This window comes from Cervus elaphus, chromosome 18 (assembly GCF_910594005.1).
Source record: "Cervus elaphus chromosome 18, mCerEla1.1, whole genome shotgun sequence".
Classification (NCBI taxonomy): domain Eukaryota; kingdom Metazoa; phylum Chordata; class Mammalia; order Artiodactyla; family Cervidae; genus Cervus; species Cervus elaphus.
Window position 1 is genome coordinate 101,558,107 of NC_057832.1, and position 22,495 is coordinate 101,580,601.

Sequence of the window (22,495 nt, forward strand, 5' to 3'; positions counted from 1 at the left end):
GGAAGAGGAGCATGGGGCACAGAAACTCTTCTTTCCCATCCAGAGAAATGTGGGGGACAGGAGCCCCCCCATGCTTGCCCTGGCTGAGGCCCTGCTCATGGGAAGACTCCAAGGCACTTGGCTCACTGGTGCAGCTCGTGGCTGAGGGACTGGAAAGGGAGGGAGCTGGGTTTCCCTGAGCATCACAAGGAGCTGCTCCATCAATACAAAAAGGCTGGAGCCACAAAAAACAAGGACCACGCCAGACCTGGCTGAGCCAGAAGGTGGCAAAGCCTCAGGTCTTGGGGGCCAACTGCTTGTTTCACTTGTGCAGGTAGATGCAAAGTTGACCTTTCTGCAAGATGAGGACTGAGGGCAGAGAAAACCAGTGAGCAGGACTATGATACCATGTGCCAGGGCCCTATTCCAATACCCATCATCCTTCACTTCTTCACAACAGAAGCACCGTTTGTTGTTTAGGCACATGTCTGCCTGAAATAAAGCTTGCTCCTCCCGCTTCCCTTGCAGCTACATGTGACCATAGGACCAGGTTTCATTCAACAAACTGCAACTGGATGGGGTGTGTGTGGTTTCTAGCAGAAGAGCTGCAGCCTTCTTGTTCTTTCCTCCTGACAACTGGAGCCTGAGTAGCCACCTTGGACCACAAGGCAGCTCGCCCTCCTGTCTCTGCATCCATTCCTCCACGGATGAGGCCAGCCTCCCTACTACCTGCCTCTCTTCTGGAGTCAGGTCAGGAGCCTCATAGCTGGAGAGCCAGAACTGGCAGACAAGATTTCAGGTTCTAACGCAGCTCACTCTGCCTCTTGCTCACTCACTCACTCAGCAAATAGTTATTGAATACCTACTATGTGCCAGGTACTATTGTGGGTGCTAAGGCCATAGCACTAACCAGCAGAAGTCCCTGCCCTGTGGAACTCAGGAGAAAGACAAAGAAATGCATGCCCATCAGGAGATATGGAGAAAAGTCTCAGGGGAGAAGGGATGGGGGTGTGGAGGCCCGAAAGCTTCTCTGAGGAGGTGGCATTGCAGTGGAGAGCTGAAGGAAATGGCAGATGAGGCAGGTGGACATTGGGAATAAGAGCTGCTTATGTGATCTACTGTGGCCCTTGGTGCCTGGGGCCTCCATTTCCCATCTCTGGAATAATCTGTGCGATAGAGGCTGTCCATAAGCAAGTTCTGTGGCCCTGACTGGAAACTCTCACTCCAGTCAGCAGGATCCAAGCAGATTAGCACAGGAATCAGACCAGATGGAGATGGAGGGATCCCTCAGACAGAGCTCCATGAATTTCTGCTGCAAAGGGGGCATGGCTTCAACCCCACCTTGCCTACGTTCAGTTGAAGAATTACAAAGTGTCCTGGCCCTCCCACTGTCCCTTCCATGCTGACCTGAGCTGGAAGGTTAGAGGTCAGACAACTGTGGGCTCCCAGGTCAGCCCATGCATCTCCAGGGGTCCAGCTCTGAGAGGGTCCTCTGCACCCCAAGCCAGAGCTGCATGGCCAGCCCCACATGGACATTCCTCCACACTCTCTCCCCCCTGGGCTGAGGCCCACAGCCTTCCGGCCATGACAATTGGCGGACAGGGTGCCACCCTGCGCCCTGGCCCTAGGGAAGTTGGAGGTGGCTGACCCGAGGGGGGTAAGGCTACAAAGGAAGAGAGGGTGGTGGTGGTGCGTGCCAGGGCAAGGGGTGGGGATGGTGGGAGGATGGGTGGCTGGGAGGCCAAGAGGCTGGGGATCTGTGCCGGCTGTGGGAGTGGGCCACGGCAGCGTCTGTATGAGAGCACAGGGTGGGGACGTGTGGGGAGGGGGCACGTGGGGAGGGGGAGCGTGGGGAGGGGGTGTGTGGGGAGGGAGCATGTGGGGAGGGGGAGCGTGGGGAGGGGGCGTGTGGGGAGGGGGCGCGTGGGGGGGGCACGTGGTGTGGGTGCACGTGGGGTGGGGGCACGTGGGGAGGGGACATGTGGGGAGGGGCCACTCCTGAATCTCTAGATGATGCTGCATTTGTGCACTAGTCCTCGAACAATCACTTCTCACCTGCTCTTTGTTCTGGATTCTGACTCCATGCTGCGGACACCAGAGGCGCCCAGGCAATGGGAGGCAAGACACGCAGTCACAACGCGTGGGGCCAGCGCTGTGACAGGGGAGCCTAACTCCTGAGTGACAAAGTGGCTCGAAGCCTCAGTTTACCTGGCCAGAGGAGGGGTGGGGAGAGATTCTGGGCACCCAGCAGAGACGTCACCACCAACCACGCAGCTCTGCCTTCACAGGGTCGGAGGGAGTTTCTCTGATGCCCAGGGAAGAATAAGCCCTGAGGTTGAGCCCATTTACTAGTGGCTGTGGCTGCAGACACACACGTGCACACATGTCCCCAAGAAGCTACCAGCGGGAGTCCCAGGGAACTTAAGCAAGTTCATCCCCTCATCTGAAAACACAAGGCGGTGTAGAAGATGATTTCCAGAAGGCTCCCTGCTCTAGAATTATGTGTTCTCTGATTTTCTGGGTTATTCAGAAGTACTGTGGAAACCACCCTTTGTCCACTGAATTCTATTTTGAACAGCCCTCAGGCTGCTTACTTGAAGGTATGTTATGGACTACACTGTTGCAAATAGGAGGCTCCTTACCATGCATCTTTTGTGTAGATTTTCTTGAAGGTTTTCCCTCAGGAGAATACCTACAGCTGTGAATACCTACCGGTGTGGCCCGAAGAGTGGAGATCCTCTGCCACCTGATGTTCTAACAGCCCCACAAAGCGGACAGGACACAGGACAAGCAGAGACCCACACCACTACATGGGGACGGGATGAACAGGACACGGACACCCGGCCGAGCCCCCTGCCCTGCATCCCACACGGCAGGCAGGGCTAGGAAGTAAGCCTAGAGCTGAGGGCAGAGCTCCAGCCTCCTCTCAATCTGATGAAGTCTCTAGGCAGGCTTGGGCTCGGACGGCTGGGCAGGGAGTGGGCAGAGGGTGGTCACTCTCCTCCAGCGACGTGGGAGGCTGTCCGCTCCGGCTTGAGCTTGTACTCAGCAGACCTGCAGAGGGCCCCCGGGGGTGTGAAGAAGCCGGCCCTTCCTGGGGTAAGGGTCATCTACATTCCGACGCCCCTCCCAAGAAGTGCCCAGCGCTGTCCGGAGGGTTCCTTTCACTTCCCTTAGGAGCTGAGTGGTCCTCACAGCAGCTGCCTGGCTGGTCTGTATTCCCAAGCCTGGAAGTCCCGAACCTCTGCGGTTGCTTCCACCGGCTCTGGCTGCGGCAGAAAGAGCCTGGCGGCCAGCATCACCACCAGGGTCCGAGCTGGCCTCATGCCTCCCCCTTCCGGACAGCCTGAAAAGCCAGGGGCTGGGGCCAGTTCCCCAGTCCAAATAACAATTCCTAAGCTCAGTGCCCGGTGCTGCACTGGGCCCCGGAAGAGGGATGAACATGGTACCGGCTCTGCCCTGAGGGGCTCCCCAAGTGGGGGAGGAGACGCCCTCACAGACCCTGGAACAGGACTGGGTTCCCTCTAGGAAAGCTTGGCAGAGGTGATACCCGAGGACGGAGGGGGTTAATGCTCCAGCCCTCCCCACCCAGGGGATTCGCCCCAGGTGGAAGTCCCTTCCTTTCTGGGCTTCCAAAGCTGGGGCAGAGATATCAAAACCCTACTCAGCAGGACCCTTTCTTCTCCCTCCAAATCGTGAGAAAAAAAAGCAAAGGTGGGGCTGCCTCTCTCCCCACCTCTGTGCCCTGCCTTCTCTAGGTCCGGGGCGACCCCCAGAGGGCCCTCCTGGGCTCGCCAAGCTCCCCACTCTGTCCCTCCCCGATAGCCACACCCTGCAGCTCTGGCCAAGCGGCCACCTGGTGTCCCTGGGAGTCTCCCCTCAACCTCCCCAGCCCTCCGCTCCTCCCTCTCAGCCTGCTGGAACCAGTCTCCTCCCAGTACCGCCCCCACCTGGTCTAGCTCACTCCTGCCTCAAAGCCCAAACAGCACCTCACTGGAACACCCGCTGTCCCCAACCCCACCCCATGGAATGTTCTTTCTGGGCTCTGAAAGTTCACCTCCTCCCCAAAGCCTCCCTGCAGCTCACTGACCCCCTCACCTCAAGAAGCCCCCATCATATCCCCAGCTTCTGATCTGTGTCTTCGCTACACCCTGCAATTCATTCTGCCTCGGGCCACCCTAGGAAGGATCTCCCACCCTCTGCTGACCCTTTTATTTTAAAATCCCTGTATAGGACTTTCCTGGTGGTCCAGTGGTTAAGACTGTGCTCCCAATGCAGACAGCACTGGTTTGATCCCAGGTTAGGGAACTAAAGTCCCGCATGTCGCATGGGGTGGCCAAAAAATTAATTAATTAATTAAAAAATAAAATAAAATTCCTTTATAACCCCTGCCTCACTTTGCCCAAATTACCCCTTCCCAAATCCTGCCACTTCTCCACACATGCTGCCCTTTCAAAACCACACCACGTGGCACTTTAAGCTTCAGTTTTTTTATTACTGCTTAGCAATGGACACCCACAAACATTAGCAGAATCCTGATGCTGGGGGCAGAGGATGTACGGTTTATTAATCATAATAGCCAGGAGTTTTCGAGTTCTGACGGTGAGTTGGGCACAATGGCAAACTCATTAATATGTTATCTCTCCTTTTCAGAACAACCTGCAAGATGGAGATTTGTTGTTAATTTTTACAGACTCAAAGAGGTTCACTATCTGGTCTTCGGTCATATAAGCCTGTCTGATCCAAAGTTCCAGTGTTTTCAACCACCTCTAGCTGCCTTTCCCTTGCCTAAGATTCATCCATCGAATGACATAATCAGACAGACCCTTAAGACAGTGCTCAGTCAACCTGTCCTTTCGGCAAAAGCCCAGAAATGTCACAGTGACACTGGATGTTCCCTAGCTCTTTCATTCTATCTTACAGATGTGGAAACAGGTTGAGAGGAACAATTTGCCATATGGTTCAACCAAGTGAATATCAAACCAGAAAAGGGTCTAATGGGTTGTCGGCATTGGGTCGGATGCTGCTGATGCTGTGTGACTCACCTACAATAGAAGGTAAGCTCCCAGGGCCCTGCTGGATATAATTCGTTTGTTCTACTTGAAACCTTGCTTAGAACTAAAATCACAGGATTTCAGCAGTTTGGGGGTTCACCCTCCCAGATGACTGCAACTCAGCCAGCCATACCTTCAGAAGAGCAGAGAGCGAGCAGTCCTTACTGGGTCCCTATGGCATGCTCAGCCATGTCCAACTCTTTGCGACCCCATGGACTATAGCCCGCCAGGCTCCTCTGTCCATGGGATTCTCCAGGCAAGAATACTGGAGTGGGTTGCCATTCCCTTCTCCAGGGGATCTTCCTAACTCTGCCACAGCCACTAAACACCAAGCCTGCACCCTTCAGCCTTCTCTGGTCTCAACATAGCAAATAATACTATTAATAGTGACAGTCCCTTGCCAGCTAACACTCTTCAAAGCACTTCCCATTATCACTGCATACCATAGTAGCATTTTAGGAACTGGAGACCTGGGCTCAGAAAGTCCAGGTGATTTGCTGGTGGGAGAGGAACCAAGGTTATGGTTCCTCTTTTCTTTACCACAGATGGAGTTCCTACCATACTCCATGCCCCATGCTAGGCTTGTGGAGGGCTTCTTGGAAGAGACAGGGTTTCTGGGTAGTGCACAGGTACCAAGGAAGACAGTCCCAGCCTCGAAGCCAGTAAGGAGTTGGGCTTGGAGCTCTTCCCATTTTATGGGTGGCTCCAGACAGAGTGGCCTCTTAGGACAGAGGAACAGAGGTCTCATCCCACAGCCTCCACCTTCTCCTTCAAGCTCAGCCTCCTGAAGCTCAGAGGCACTGGGAACTACCCTCGCCTTCCTGACACAGCCCATCTCCCTTCTGGATGGTGCTAAGAGGCTTCTAGCAGAAAGGGTGAGCGTCGGGTCCACACTGAGGTCCATCCACCTGAGAGCAGGGCTGAGGAGAGACGCCCCACTCCTGCATCTTCTCAACCCTGCAGGTTGTGCAAATCTGCGGTGACTGCCATCCTCAGAGCTGTCCTGACTGTTCCTCACACTGGAACCCCTCCTCCAGGCGTCACCCCTTCACTTCACCCACTCACTCTTTTCAGGCCAGCCTGTGGAGTCTCAGGGCCGCTCCCTGGAGGATGCCCAAACCTACTTGCTCCTTGAGCGCCAGCCCCTTCCCACAAGCAAAGTTCCCTGTGACGAAGAAAATAGACTGCACTGCCATGCCACCCCACCCTTCCCCTGAGACTTTAGTCCCAAAGGCAGCACCTACCAAGAAGAAGGTCCCCTCTCTGTCTCAACTCACCACAGTCCTGCCGACTGTAGAGTGGAAACAGGGCTCTTTCTCCCTGCAGACACCTGCCAAGGTGGGCAAGAAAGAAATGCTTCTCTATCCTGGGGCTGAGACTCCTAGCTGTTCCTAGGGACTCTGGGACAGTACCTGTCCCACCAGATTTTCACCTTTAGAAGAAATAGGGGAGGTGTTTCTATGGCACAGTCCAAGCCCGTTTCATGAGAGAGAAATTCTTTGCTCTACAAAGTGCTGGGAGGAACTCGCACCTTCCTGGCCATGCACAGAGAAGGGGGTTGTTCCCTTGGTGCCCTGGAGGCAGGGGCCCCACTGAGTCTGGGATTGTGGAAAATCCACTTATTCCCTTTCCACCTGCCCCAGCACAGGTTCAAGTGAGCTGAGTGAGCACACGAAGCTCGGAAAAACCACTCGACAGAACGCGAAACACACGGCCTCAAAGGCCGTTACTGGAGGTTTGTCACCTGCTTCGGGGACTTCCTCATAAGCTCCCAGCCTGCCGCTCTGCCTGGAATTAACGGCGACACAATACCGTCCCTTACCGGCTCCAACGCGGAGAAAAAAGTGACCAGACGCTGGGGGTCCAGCGGAAGCGTGGAGGCTCGCGGTGTCCCAAGTCCCGACTCTAGGACCGCGAGCCCACTCAGCGCCGGCGCGCCCGTTTGCCCGAACAGAACCCATCACAACTCCACCCGCGTGGAGACCCGGACGACCCACGCTCGGATCCCGGCACCTGCGGCGTTCTCCGGGAGTGGGAAGGGGCCTGGTGCAAGGTCAGGGCTCCGCGTGTGGCCCCGGCTAGTAGTGCGCGCAGGGGCTGCTCCCGGGTCCCGCCACGAGGCAGGGCGCGTTTCCCAGCAGCGGGCCTGGCCGGGGGCGCACCGGCACAAGGGGACTCCCGGCGGACCCCGAGCCACCATCACTCACCATTACCGAAGAGCGGCAGCGGCAGCAGCAGCAAAAGCGCCGAGAGCACCAGCGCGGAGCGCATCATGTCCTAGGCGCGGGCGCGGAGCAGGTGGCTGCGGGCTTGGCCAAGGGTCCGGACGGCGGGAGCGTGTGGGCGCCTCTCCGCGAGGCCTGGCGGTGGCTCCGACGGCCGGGCGGTGGCCCGAGCGTCCCGAGTCGCGCCCCGGTGGCCCCTCCTCGCGGCCGCTGCGGCAGAGCCGGCCGAGGCGCCGAGCCAGGCGGCAGAGGAGCGGCAGGCGGCTGCGTCGCGGGCGGTGTCTGCGCGGCTGCGGCCCGGCCGGCGGCTGCGGCGACTCCGGTCCCGTCCGCGCCGGCCCCCGCCCCCTCCCCTCCCCTTCCCCAGGAGCGCGCGGGCGGGGCGGCGCTGGGCGGAGAACAATGAGCCGAGGAGGAAACTCCGCCCTAGCGCGCGGCGGGCGGGGGAGCGCGGCCGGCTCCCGGCTCCCAGCTCCCCGCTCTCGGCTCCCGGCTCCGGGCTCCTGGCGGGCTGCTCGGGGCGGAGGGGAGGGGGGATATGAGCGTGAGCGCCGGAAGGCGCGGTAGCTGGGGTGATTCCCGGCACCAGACCGCCCCCGGCCCTCTGGCCGCCCGCCCGCCCGCCCGGGAGCGCAGGTGTCTCCCGCGATACTTTTGAGGCGGGTCTGGCGGGATCCCCCCAACACTGCCGAGTTCCTCTTTGCTCAGATCCAGAGCTAGAAGGCCCCCAAGGCTGTGTGTTCTCCAAGAGCGCTCCAGGCCTCCCGGCTGCAGAGCGTTTTGTTGCAAAGCCTGAGGAGCGCGTCTCCTACCTGCCAGGTGCAACTCACTTGCGGGCGGGTCAGCATCGCGCATGGTTTATGAGCAGGTCTGCGCTATAGGGTTTGCACCATAGGGTCTGCACCCAGCAATCTGGACTAATTAGTTGCTCAGCTTTTCTAAACCGACCTCACTTGTGAATGGAGGTGATGGGAAAAGAAATGCAAAACAAGACAAAATATTGAAGGATTAATCATATGTGCCACTTGGTGTTCTAAGGGCTTTACATATATTAAGTCATTTATTCTTCGCAATAGCGATGTTTTCAGCTTCGTTTTGTAGGTATGGAATTGACTGAAAAAGGCTTAAGAAACTTGATGGAGATCACAGAACTGGTAATTGTCAGGTCTGCTTCTGAAAGTAGTTTGGAGAAAATACTTTGCTCAGTATTATTATTGTTCTTACTCTTGCTCCTTTAAGAACAACAATGAAAATTTAGGGCTTCAATTTAAAACCGACTTGAGCTCAAAACCTCTCTATGCCCATCTATTAGCTGTAAAACCCTGGGCACGTTATTCCATGTACCTCAGCTCTTTCCATCTGTAAAACAGGATTAACACCACCTAGCCCAGAGGGTTCCTATGAGACTTATCTAAGATAAAATGCAGCGAGAGTGCTTAGCACAGGGCCAGGAACATAAGTCTGCAGGAATGAAGAGGCCCCGCACCCAGTACTGGAAGGAGAAATTTGCAGACCTGGGGTACGGGTGGGAATTGAATTCCATAAACCGAGTAAACCCGGTGAAAGAACAAAGACCTCCCCCTCGGTTAGGTGGTTTTTGTTTTCAAAAGCTGCTTGAATGATGCAGATCCTGGAATCCCCTGCGGAGGAGGCTCACGGGTGGCTCCGGGGCTGGGTTTGGGGGAAGGGGAAGCAGACGCCGAAGGGGAAAGATGATTAACTGGGGGATAGTGGGTAGGCGGTTGCGCTAGGATTTGGCTCAAGCGACTTCTGGGTTGATAAATGGAGTCTTTCTGCCAGATGGGTCCGGGGTGGGAAAGAAGGGGTGTCCCCAGAGCCCAGCCCCGGGCCAGGACCCAGCCCAGTGGACTCCTCGAGCCCCTCGAGGGGGCTACACGCTTACGCTGCCCTAAAGGCACAGGATCTTTGGAGCAGAGAAGGAAGCGCAGGCACCCTGGCTAGGGTTTTCTGCGGCAGCAGGCTAGGGCTTGGGAATGGCTGACCTGCCTGTTTTCTTCAGGAAGTTTCTGCAGGATCATTCTGGCCCCATTTTCCATGCCGCATATGGGAAAGACAGAGTGTGTTCCCCATGAATACTGTGGGGGTGTGTGTGTGTGTGACTATCTTTGATATTTTTTAGTACTGTTCCCTTAATATCTGTGCCAACAAAAGGCTTGTTTCTCTTTCTGAAACCAAGCAGTGTGTTTAAAAAGTTGGGATTTAAAAATTTGTGTATTGTGTGCTCTCTGATTCAAAACAGTAATTTTGCACTCAATCGGTGGCTCCAAAAATCTAGAAAAGAGCATGTTAACTCTAATACTCACAAGGGGAGAGTGTACACTTCAAATTCACATGATGTGGGATTGGTCCTATTACCATGCAAAATTAAAATGAAAGCAGACATCTCCGGCATAGGAAAGGGACAGCTCTTTGTAGCCAGAGACTTGGCAAAATCAGAAGCGCCCTGGACCATCCCCAGTAGCCAGCAGCAGCGGGTCCTCCTCTCACCTTATGCAGATGGGGTTTCCAGGAATGAGGCTGGCCAGGCAGGGACATCACCGGTGGTCAGTGAACAAAACTGCTCCAGGCTTGTAGCCTGTGCCCTAGGCCCCCTTTAAGATAGCACTTCCACTAACCTAGTTCACTGGCTCTGAAAGTCAAAACTCAAAGGACTTAAAAAACTTTTTTTTAATTTATTTTTATATATTTTTTGGCCATGCTAGGTCTTCGTTGCTGTGAAGGCTTTTCTCTGGTTGTGATGAGTGGGGCAGGGGGCACTACTCTCAAGCTGTTGAAGGACAGAGTGTGTTCCCTATAAATACGATGGGATGTGTGTGCAGGCTTCTCATTGCGGTGGCTTCTCTAATTGCAGAGCATGGGCTCTAGGAACACGGTCTTCAGTAGCTGCCGCAGGTGGGCTCCGTAGTTGCAGCTTCCAGAGCACAGGCTCAAAGGTTTGTGGTGCACAGGCTTAGTTGTTCCACGGCATGTGGGATCGTCCTGAACCAAAGATCAAACCTGTGTCTCTTGCATTGGCAGGCAGATTCTTTACCACTGAACCACCAGGAAAGTGCTTTTAGATGCTAGTCCATCATCCTTCTGAGATTTATTACATTTTCGTTATATGTAGCATGCATTAGCTCCCCTAGGAGACTTTCAACTGTTTTTCTTTTTTGCTTTAGACAATTATATTTATTAACATATTATTTTGAAATAATTTTAGGCTAAGAGAGTTACAAGGAAAGTACAAGAGTTCCTGAATATTCTTTACATTGCTTCCTTTAAGATTAGTGTCTAAAGAAAACATGGCACAATGACAAAAAAAAAAAAATTAACATCAGTTCAATACTATTTACTAATTAAGACCTCAATCAAATTTTGTAACCTTTTTTTTTTTTTAATGTACTTTCTCTGGCACAGGAAGTTATCCGGGATCCCACATTTCATCTAGGTTTCCTGTCCAATTTCTTCTCCAGTTTATGAGGGTTCCTCAGTCTTTTTCATTTATGACATTGACAGATGCTTTCAGCTTCTTAATGTGGGTTATCTCTTATTCACCCACTTCCTCAGATCACCCGGAATAGCACATCACATCATAAATATAGATACAGACACAGATATAGATACTGAAAGCAAACTTGAATGCCAACTGGTAGGTATTACATAGAAATCTATGGCACAGGTTGAAAATGGCTTTTCCCATGGTCCCTGTCAGTCAAAGTTAGTTGTTATAATACTTGGCCCCACATTTAATTTAATGATGCTGCTGACCTCATCCTTAAATGCAGATTTGATAAAGTTTTCCTGACCCTCATCCTAAAAACTTTCATCTCCAACCACAACGTCTGCATCTAGAGTTAGGACAAAGCCTCCAGCTTTCACACCCACCAATAAAAAATAAAAGCACACACATCCATCCTGGGGCCACATCACTGTTCATAAGGTGCCAAGGATGCTCTTATTTTGGCTTTCTAATCCCTGACCTCTCAGTTCCCTGGGGGCCCAGGCTGGAATTTCATTCATCTTGGAATCTCAGTGCCCAGTCCAGTGGTCCCCACCCCCAAGAAGGTGCTTGATACCCAAATGCTGAATAGATAGGGACGTGCTTGGATTTCATCTCTGAAGCTGGAATTTATCTCTGACTGCTAAGTTTTGTGATTCTATGAATATCAGCTGGGGCTCAAACTGGGCACCTCTTCCCCAAATCATACATTTACCTATTAGTAGTCAACAGCATCTACACTGGCAGCGTAGAATGCCAGGCTCTGTGCTCAGTGCTAAGAATGACAGTGTGGATAGAATAGCCTTGGCCCTCCTGGGGGAGAAGCAACACCTGTACACAAACATAGCTGAGGTGTTGTAGAGGCTATAACAAGTGTCATGAGCAGGCATGTGGGAAGCAGAGAGCAGGACAAACTCAGCGTCGCCTGGGGAGGTCAGGAATGGCTTGTGAGGAGGAAACAGGGTCTTGGAGAAGGCGTAGGACTTCACCGGGAGAAGAATGAAAAGCAAAGCACTTTGGACAGGTGGAGCAATGGGTGAAAGTGAAGAGGGGCCGGTAGGCCAGTGTTTTACCTTAAGTAGAGTTCAGGGTGTGCGGGCAGGGATGGAAGATGAGACTGGAGAGGTGGGTGGGATGAGATTCTTAGACAATGGAGAATCCCCAAAGGGTCAGAAGTTGGAGGAGACAGGACCAACTTGCCAGTGAGCGAGATCACTCTAGCTGCAGTGGACAGAAGGCTCAGGGGGTAGATTCGAGACTGGAGGTGAGCACAGGGCTTTGGGAGGCTAAGGCACTTAGTCCTGCAGGGCCTGAGCTCAGACAGTGGTGGTGGGAAAGACAAGGAGGCGCTGTAGGCAGCTCCTTGGCCTTTTTGCTGTTTGTTTGTCCCTATTTTCCTTAGACCTTAATCGTATAGATGAGCTCCTTAGGCAACATTTACTTTAGCTCCTGATTTTCTAAATATCCACAACGCCTTACCTAAACTGTTGATTCCTTTTCTGGATTAGAAGGAATAAGAAAGAAGAATTAAATAGTTAAAGAATGACTGACTCTCTACCCCCAGCATCTGCTTAGTAAATCTGCAGGTGGACCATGAGGGTAAGAGAATATTCAGTTGCAGGCAGATCCCCAGAGCAAGATAGAGTCCCAAGGAAGATGGGGAGAGGTCAACAGGCCTGCACACAATGGAAAGATGATGGCGAATCTGACCTCCTGCCTTAATAATTAACTGAGATTGTTTCCCCCTTTTTCCCTTTAAAAATTATCATGGCTGAGTAGAATCTTTGGAGCCAGGCCCTGCATACAAGTCCACTTTCTCTCCAGATTGCTGGCTTTTCTGAATAAAGCATCTTTCTTCTCTTTGAAGCTTGCTTCTCCATTTATTGACTGTTGAAGGGCAAGCAGTCAAACCTATGTTCAGTTATAGGGCCTGATGCATGAGGTATTTGGAGAGCAGAATTGATAGGACTTGGTGACTGGATGAATGTGGACGTGTTATGTGTAGTATCTTGAGGGCATGGAGCCATGGAAGGAGTCTAGGCTCACTTGGGTTACTGCGTGAATTATCCAAGTACCAAGGTTTAATGTCACTAACTGAGGTGGAGAACATAGCAGCAAGTTTGGGAATAGAAAAAGAAGAGTCCTATTTTGAATGTGCTGACTCTGAAGACCCCTGAGGCACTCAGGGGCCATGTCTAGAAGTTGTATCTGTGACACTGAAGCTCCATCTGTGACACTGAGGTCGGGACAGGAAAGAGATTGGAGAGCCACCGGTGTGCAGGCAGGGGTGGAGACATGGCCGTGGATATTACCCTGGGAGGCTCTGCTGTGAGAAGGAGCTGGAGGCAGAGCCTTTCAGCTTTCATGGAATAGGCTGAGGAAGTGGAGACGGGGAACTGGGGTCGCACAGAGTCGGACACGACTGAAGCGACTTAGCAGCAGCAGCAGCAGCAGCAGGGGTAACCAAGAGAGAAGGGTGCCATGGAAACAGAGAGAAGTGGATATTGTAGTAATAAGATGGTCTAGTGTCACCTGCTGCAAAAACTGAAACTTACGGATTGGATCTGGCAATGAGAGAGTCACTGGGAATCTCATCTAGAGTGATCTGAACTGACTTGCAGTAACTTAGGGAAGTGTATGGACATGAGGAAACAGAGGTGTTGAGTGCGGGAGGAGGGAAAATGTGGAGTTGAAGGAAAGGTTTGTTTGTATTTGAGTGTTTGATGTATTAAAATTGAAGAGGCGCCCGTGATTGTGAGCCAAGAGGAAGAAGCCCATTCAAGGGAAGAAGTTCCAGGAGATGGGAGGTGAAGCAGAGATGGAAGGAGTGATCTCAGGCAAAGAAGCTTCATTGCTGAAGCTGTGGGATTGGCAGATGAGAAATGGCCTTCGAGTGAGTCAGTGGCAATTTGAATCTTTGTTCTGTGATTTAATAGCTCTGTGACCTTGGGCTTTTACTTAACCTCTCTGAGCCCGAGCCTCTTTTTTCTATAACATAAATAATAACATGAATCTTGCAGAATCACCGTGAGACTGTGAGGGAGTATTCCCACTCAATAAACGGAGGGTCATATTCTTGGGTCAACAAAGAACTGCTCCACTTCTCACCTCTCTTGGGAGGAGCAGGGGCAACAGGGCGATTGCTCAACAGTCAACAGCAGCTCATGCTGCTCCTCAGCAGACAGTTCCCCCCTCAGAAGCCCTCATTCTGGGTCAGAAAAGCGGGTCCTGCCCCAGAATGACAGGTTTTCCCACCGTGGTTGCCTCTAGGCAGGCCAGGCTGCAGGCTGCAAAATCAGGCTTTGTTGTTGTCCTCCAGTTGCTAAGTCGTGTCCCACTCTTTGCAACCCCATGAACTGCAGCACACCAGGCTCCTCGCTTCTAGGCCCTTGGCTAAGATCAAGTGTTGTACCCCATTTGATGGATAAGGAAACTGAGGTGTTCATGGAAATGAAGTAGCTGACCTAAGATCACACAGGTGTTGAGTAGTGGAGGCAGGATTCAGATCCAGCAGCCTGACTCCTACAATCATTACACTTTTCAGAAAATGAAAACATACATGAATGAAAAGTGATATTTATTGTACTAAAATCTTGCCTGACATGTCTCATAAATATGATGAAGATGAAATATCTGCTCCTAGGAGCAATCTAAAACATACAATGCGGGTGTAGCAGGCAACTGGTGTTTTTCTCAATTCAGGAAATGACTGGTTCACCACAAGACCCTTCCTACACTTGTTAAAACCCACACTCCCTGTATCCCCAAAGAAGCCCATTCAAACCCAAATAAAAATTGGCATAGATTTAGCCTGACTTAGTTTTCTGTTACTGATACCTCAGGATACAGTATACAAGAGCTGTAGACCATGCCTGCGTTTAAATTAAACACGTGCAAGAACTTTTCATTTAATCAGCAGACTCTTCACATCTCAGGGTTTCTTGCTCCATCTGCAAAAGTCAGAATTGCTGTAGCACCCTCAGTGTATTTTTTTTACCCCCGGTGTTTTTGTATCACTGTTCCCCTTTCTCACACCCAAGGATCTTCCAAACTGCCTTAACTGGTTGGTATTTGTTAAAGTTTTTTATTCACTCTTCCTTGATTCATAAAATCTAGGATTATCCAACCCCATTATCACTTCTGCTCTTGGGGGATACACTCCATCTGGGGGGGACTTAGGTCTTGGGGAAAGGTATCTCACCCAGGTATCCTTCTTCCTTGCTACAGAGGTGAGTGAAACTATGGAGACAGAGCTGCAGACCCACAAAGATAAACAAGCTGGATGAACAACAGCTACGGGACAGGGCTGGGATGTAGCTCTGAAGGTTCCCATGACCTCATCAACCTCTGAAGCATTGTTTTTCCCCTGTCACCAGGGCATTCTGGTAACACTTACACACTCAGAGTGCACAGCTGAGGTGGTAGGGTCTGCCTCTGCACAGCAGGGAGACCATGCAGAGCTCTGCTCAAACTGGAAAGAATCCTGACGTTTTATCCCAGGTTCAAAGAATCCCAGTGCTTAAGGAGTTCTGTCCCAACTCCTCTTCCTTCATAGCAGGGATGGCTCATGCATTTCTTGTTTATTTCTCTGTGTGCAGTTTTGGGCTTCCTGACTACACACAAGGCCGTGACCCTCTCTCTCCGTGACCCCTCTTATATCCCAGGGCCTAGCATGGTGTCTGGCCATGGTAGGGCTCAATGAAGACTCGTTGGATAAACAAATAAAATTCCAGAGATAAGTTGAAAAAAACACAACAACAGAAAGTTGTATTTCTGTTCTTTGTTTTATCATCAACTAGCTCATGACATCAGGGAATTCTCTGATCAGAAAGTGTTAGTTTCTTTATCTACAAAATGGGGAGAATGTATCAGCCCTAACTCTTTTTCAGAGAGGTTTCAAAGCAGCTGGGGAGGCAAAAATTGTTGAGGTTTGAAAAATATAGCACTCTTTGTAGCTATTACTCATTATTATTTATTTAATCAATCTCTTTCAGACTTTGCACAGGTTGATGTGGCAAATCATTTGAACTCTAGGAATGAACACTCCATGTCATATGATGGAGCACCTCAAGATTGTTTTAAACCCTGGAACCCTTGGGGGGACAGTTTACAGATGCGCTTTCTGTGCTGTTTTTACTGGAGCCCTGGGTCCACCCCCTAGACCCAGAAATAGTGACAGGTGTAGAAGGGTGTGAGAGTCAAAACCCAGAGGTTTGTCGCTCTGTCCCAAGGTAAGACTGCACCTAGTTAAGTGTTAGTCTCTCACTCATGTCTGACTCTTTACGACTCTATGGACTGTAGCCCACCAGGCTCCTCTGTCCATGGGATTCTCCAGACAAGAATACTGGAGTGGGTAGCCATTCCCTTCTCCAGGGGATCTTCCCATCCCAGGGACTGAACCTGGGTCTCCTGGATTGCAGGCAGATTCTTAGTCATCTGAACCACTGGTTCCTAGTTCTTCCTGAAGTTTGTGTTCCTGAGTTTCTCTCCCCTGTGGTGCTTTATTCATGTCGACATTGGGCTTTTGCTTAACTATGATAAACGGTGGCACCTGAGTCGGTCCCACCCTCTCCCCTACCTCTGCCCTGGCTTTTGAGGGAGGATGTCGCTTTATACCCACTGTCGGCTCCCCAGCCCTAGAAGAGCCTCCACCAAAGTTTGCTGATTGAAAAAATGATGAACACTAAGATGGTGGCTTCTGTCTCAAGTAATTCTGGGGACCAGGGTGAACATCACACTTAGCTGGGATCCTGGAAGATAAAGAATGAATGAAAGTGATAATCCTAGACTTTTAGCAGTTTCTAATGGAAATCCTGTGTGCCTCCCTGAAAAACATAGTTTATGGCTTTAGGAAGAGACGCGTCAGCAAGGACAAAAATGATTATCTAGCTATCGATTCTGGGCATAGAGGCACTTAAAACATTTTTTGGAATAGGTAACAATCCACATGTTTCAGAAAGTCCAAATGGAATATAGTGATTACTCCCTTCACCCTCTCCCCCAGCCACTCATACTCCTCCCCACAGAACAACCAATGCTATTCCTTTCTTTTGTATTCTTCCAGAGATTATTTTATGCATGTGCAAGAAAAAGCAATCTGTTTGGGCTATATGTTACATATATATGTGTATATGCAGTAAGTATATATTAGCTATAAAATTATGTCAGCTATCTATCTATCTATATCACAACTAAAATATGTAACAGATACAAAATATATATTATATATGCTTTTTTATGTGTTGACCTTGCCTGTGGATCTGTGCTGAGTCACTTTAGTCATGTTGACTCTTTGTGACCCTATGGACTATCGCCCGCCAGGCTCCTCTGTCCATGGGGTTCTCCAGGCAAGAATACTGAAGTGGTTGCCATTTCCTCCTCCAGGGGATCTTCCCGACTCAGGGATCAAATCCGTGTCTCTTATGTGTCCTTCATTGACAGACGGGTTCTTTACCACTAGTGCCACCGAGACTTTACTTGGGATATTCAATAATATAGCAGGCCATCAATTAAAATCCAGCATTTACTAAGCCCACCATGAGCACAGGCTGTGAAAGAAACTGGACCTCAAGATGAATATAACAGAAATCTTGAATCCTGCTCAAAAAGAGCTACTACTTGGGATGGGTTTGAGATGCATCTTGTTTCAGTTAATTCAGCCTGTACCCAGAGACAGCCTGGGTTGGAGAGTGGGGGATAGGGAAGTAAGTTGGGGGGGGGGCGTGAACTTAAGTTTTAAAAGAGAATTATCACTTTTATCATTTTTCTCTATTCTCTGTCCCTGGAAACTAACAGTTCAATGAGTCATTGTAAAGCAGATCCCATTTTCTCCATAAAAATAATGCTGCAGTTGGAGGTTACACTCTGAAATAAAGACTTGGCCTCAAAAAACACGAATATGACTGGAGAGGTCATAAGAGCAAAGAACCATAAACCTTTATAATCACTTAAGATAATAAAATTGTGCTCCAAAGCTTTTTACAAATGTACATAATTATACCAATCATATTAATAACACAGAGGGCCACAGTGAACCATAAAAAGTACAGGCAGCACATAAAAAAGACAGCATTGCTGCCTCCTAAATTTTCTCTAGGACTGATATATTGCTTATGGTAAGTATTAATTAAAAGATTAATTAACAATATTTCTCCCTGTCTGTCAAAGAATTTTTTAAAAAGGCTTTTTGAGACTAATTTGGAGCTACTTTGAGATAATAATTTGGAGGCATTTTTTGATTTAATAATTTAATAAATTTTAAGAGACCTTTTAGGCATCCAGAGCTCATTAAAAACTTATCCAAGAAAGTTTGAACCATTGCCTAATTCTCCCAATACATTTTCTTTGATGGGGACAGAGATGTTCAAAATCACTCCTTTGATCTTAACATTGCCTTTAAAATGGCAGCAGCTCATTCAGACAGCAAAAATTTCTGAGCACAAACTTTGCACTAGACACTGAGGATTAAAAAGAAAAAGGAATAAGGCATGATGTCCACCTGGAAGAACTCGTAATGGACAGACCAGCTATTATTAACATCAGCAGCTACATTTTTGAAGGTTTGGTATGCACCATGGCAAGTTTAGCCACCCATTAGCTCATTTAATCTCTGTGTTAGAAGGAAGATACTTTTTAAATTTGTTTGAGAGAGGAGGAAGCAGTTTAAGCTTACCCAGGTGTTATGGGTTGAATTGTGTTTCCCCCCACCAAAAAAATGTTGAAGTCCTAACCCCCAGTATCTGAAAAGCAACCTTCTTTGGAAATAGGGTGGTTGTAGATGTAATTAAGCTAAAATAAGTTCACACTGGAATGGGATGGGCCCTTGATCCCACATAGTTGGTGAACTTTTAAGACGAGGAGAGAGACAAAGAGGAGAGAACCAGGTGAAGATAGATACGTGGGAGAAGACATGTGAAGACAGAGGCAGAGATTGGAGCCATGTGTCTACCAGCCAAGGAAGGCCAAGGTTACCAGCCATGACCAGAAGCTAGTTGAGAGGCAGGGACAGGTTTTCCCCAGAATCTGCAGAAAGAATCCACGTTACCAACACCCTGATTTCAGACTTCTGGCCTCCAGAACTGTGAGACAGTACCTACATTTCTGGGATTTAAGCCACCCAGTTTGCGTCCTTTACTAGAGCAGCCCTGGGAAATCCCTGGTGGCTCAGTGGTAAAGAATTCGCCTGCCAATGCAGGAGACATGGGTTCGATCCCTGGGTCGGGAAGATCCCCTGGAGAAGGAAATGGCTATCTACTCCAGTATTCTTGCCTGCAAAATCCCATGGACAGAGAAGCCTGGTGAGTTACAGTCCACGGGGTCGCGTAGGACATGACTGAGCGACTAAACAACAACAGAGGAAATGAATATCCCATGCCACACAGCTGTTGGGGTGGGACCAGGCTGGGTCTGCCTCCAAGCTCACTCTCTTCGTGTCACCTTGAGGAGTGGGAGAAGTGTCCAGCAGAGGGGACAAAGCTCCTCAGAGGACAGGGAGGAGCAGTCACCTCTGCCTGCAGAGGTGGGAAATTTTGAATGGGATCTCACAGTTAAGGAGGAATTCCCCAGGGCCACAAGGCTGGGGTGGAAGGGTGTACTGGGTAGAAGGATCAGCTGGTGAGAGGTAAGAAGTATGTTGCTGGTGGAGATGGTGACAGTTTTTGCCCTAAAAAGGAAGGATTCCTTGTAAAGTGAGGACTCTGAAGCTGAAGCTCCAAGACTTTGATATGAAGAGCCGACGCACTGGAAAAGACCCTGATGCTGGGAAAGATTGAAGGCAGGAGGAGAAGGGGACGACAGAGGATGAGATGGTTGGATGGCATCACCAACTTTATGTATATGAGTTTAAGCAAACTCTGGGAGATGGTGAAGGACAGGGAAGCCTGGTGTGCTGCAATCCATGGGGTTGCAAAGAGTCAGACATGATTGAGTGACCGAACAACAACAGTCCCCATTTCTTTCCACCCCACTGCCTCACGTCCTTTGCAAAGTGAAGCCAAGGTCCCTTCCCAGCGCCTGCTCCAGCCCCATGGGCCTTCCTTCCCAGATTCAATCTTCTGCTCTTGGAGCCTCTGTCCTTACCATCCCCATGGTTGATCCGTCTGGTCCCCAGTGGCCCAGGTCTCCACCCTGAACACCACCTCCTCAGAGAAGCCTCAGAGGCATCACCATCTGCCTCCTGGAGCTTCCTTGTCGTCAAGCTGTTTTTTTTTAAACATCTCATTATCATTTGTATTCTGTGTGTTCTCTACCTCTGCATCCCCAATTTAGATTTAAATTCTGTGTGAGCAGAGACCCCACTCGGTCTGTCCCCAGAATAGAGGGCTGGGTCTGGGACTAAGGAATGGCTTCTACAAAGAATTGTCAAGTGAACGTAGGGAGAACTTTCTAGCAGTGAAGGCAATTTAAAAGGTCAAATGGATGGTCCCAGGAGGGCCTATCTGTCTGAAAGGGATTCAACAGAGGTACTACAGATGGGTTTGCAGGCATGGAAGGCAACTGTAAAATAGAGACTCTGACTGGGCTCTGCCAATAGCCAGACTGTGTCTGCACCAGGACCTAGGTCTAGAAGAGAGAGGCCTTGACACCCATGAGAGTCCAGGAGCTTCCTGGCAGGAAACATCCTAGGGAAGAATAGAATCATGCACATCACTCAGGTTCTAGAACAACAGGCCAGGCCAGAGAGGTTTCAGTTCTTTTTTTTTTTTCAATTAAAAAAATTTTTTTTGTGTGTGATGTAGACCATTTTTAAAGTCTTTCTTGAATTTGTTACATTTTTGTTTCTGTTTTCTGTTTTTGTTTTTGGGCCATGAAGCAGGTGGGAATTTAGCTCCCTGAGCAGGGATCAAATCCACATCCCCCACATTGGAAGGCAAGGTCTTAACCACCCATTCGGAGAAGTTTCAACTCCGAGGTCAGCAAATACCTGTTTCCAAGCTCCCATACAGAGGGGGCTGAATCACAAAGAAAATAAAACCAAAAAGAGACACTAGGCACCGAGAGAGCAGGAAGCGTGAGTGGCCCAGGCTGCGATGGCCAGAGGTTCCATCAGGGCAGAGAGCAGGTCTGTAGGCAGCAGCATCAGCAGCATGGAGAAGCAGCCATCATGGCAGGAACCAGGAGGGCTGCCACACAGCGGGGGAGCTTGAGCTGGAGTGGGCGTGGCCTGCCCAGAACACGAGGGCCCCTCTCCTAATTATTAGCACAAAGGTGCCATCTGGGCCTGCACCAGGGCAGGTGGGCACGACGTCGGTGGCCAGACTGGAGAGCTGTGTTCTTCCATGGCACGCTCACTAGTGATAGGCTGGGACTGAGGCGGGGCAGGGCCCAGGGAGCAGGGATCCAGGAAAATACTGGCCAGTTTATAGTCTCTGTGGACCATTTTTGCCCCTGAACTGGTTGTGTCTGAGAAAACAGAGTAGCCAATGTTCCTTAGATTATTAAATTATCCCGCTTTTGCCTTCAGTGTCGCAAACACTTCCTGACGCTTCCTTGCTGCGCTGTCAGAATACTTCACACTTCAGTGATGAGCCAGAAAGAAACTCAATAGAACTAGAGCTGCGAGGGATTTCTCCCTGACTTGATGAGATGGACAGCTTGCCTGTCCCTTCCTGTCCCAGGGGAGAAGGGGCTGGTTGACTAAGTCCCTACCTGCCAGGAACCATGTTCTATTTGGAGAGGTTAAGGCAATAAATGAGGCACACACATATACATACATATCCCTCAAGACTGCATGAACACTTCAGAGTTCAGAGGCCTATCTTTATCTCCATTGATGGGGTTGCAGGGGGCGGTGTGTGGTGTGGGTGAAGTCCCTTTAGCCAGGGACTGAGGTCAGGGCACAAAAACCCTAATCTTGTTTAGAGAGAGCTGTGACATTAAAGGGCCCTTTCAGAGAAAATGATTATGGAGTGTTCGTTCCTTCTATGACAGGTGCAGTCTTAGATGTACATGCTTTATATAAATGAAGTCGCTTAATTCCTATGACAATGGTTAAATGGATAAGGGGACCTTGATGCCTAAAGAGGTGGCCCCATAGCCTAACAGGACCAAAGCAGGGGCAGTGAGGCCCAGGAGGACACATGTCACAGGTTCCATGTTTTTTTTTCATCACTGAGTCCTCAGGGTCTATCTCAGTGCCCAGAGCATGGTAAATGTTCAGTAACTATCTGTGGAGTGAGTGAAAACAAGACAACCCACCAGAATGTTAACATTTACTTTGTAAGAGCATCTCCACATGCTCAGCTCACATCTATCCTCACGTTTACCTTGTGAGGGTGGACGGGGGCAGGAATTCTCCTCCATGCTGTTATTCTTGTCATCGTCATCATTCTCCTTTTGCAGAGAACAGAATTGACCAGGAGATCAGAGAGTTTTATTTTCCCTGAGATGAGAAGAGTTCAAAGTCCTGCCCAAGTCTTCTGATCTCCAGCTCCCAAATCCTGGGTTCTTCCTCGGGCTGAATCCACCAGAAACAACCTTATTCCAGTGGGAACGCTCTTGTCTTCCTTAGCATCTTGTACTCCCTCCCTCCCATCTCCTCCTCTCCTCCCTCTCTATGCAAATAAAACTGTCTTCCTGCCCTAAGAAGTAGGTGACCCCCAGCTCCAGCTCTCAACATCCCTACCACCCCTCCAGCTAAGAAGGTTGGATGCACTGGGAAAAGCCCCGGGCTTCCAGATTAATCTTGCAAAACTACTCGGCTGTGGCTGGTCTCAGTTAAGCCGCCACGTGCAGGG

At 50.1% G+C, this 22,495-nt stretch overlaps 1 protein-coding gene across 2 annotated transcripts in view; it reads right to left on the minus strand.

Moving 5' to 3' along the window:
• Positions 1-7,558, minus strand: part of PODXL (podocalyxin like) — a 46,749-nt gene extending 39,191 nt beyond the window's left edge. For both annotated transcript variants that reach the window (XM_043872559.1, XM_043872558.1), the window contains exon 1: positions 7,241-7,558. In XM_043872559.1, the coding sequence (XP_043728494.1) occupies positions 7,241-7,307 (67 nt within the window). In that variant the 5' untranslated portion in view covers positions 7,308-7,558. The remainder of the gene's footprint in view (positions 1-7,240) is intronic.
• Positions 7,559-22,495: the final 14,937 nt, after the last annotated feature.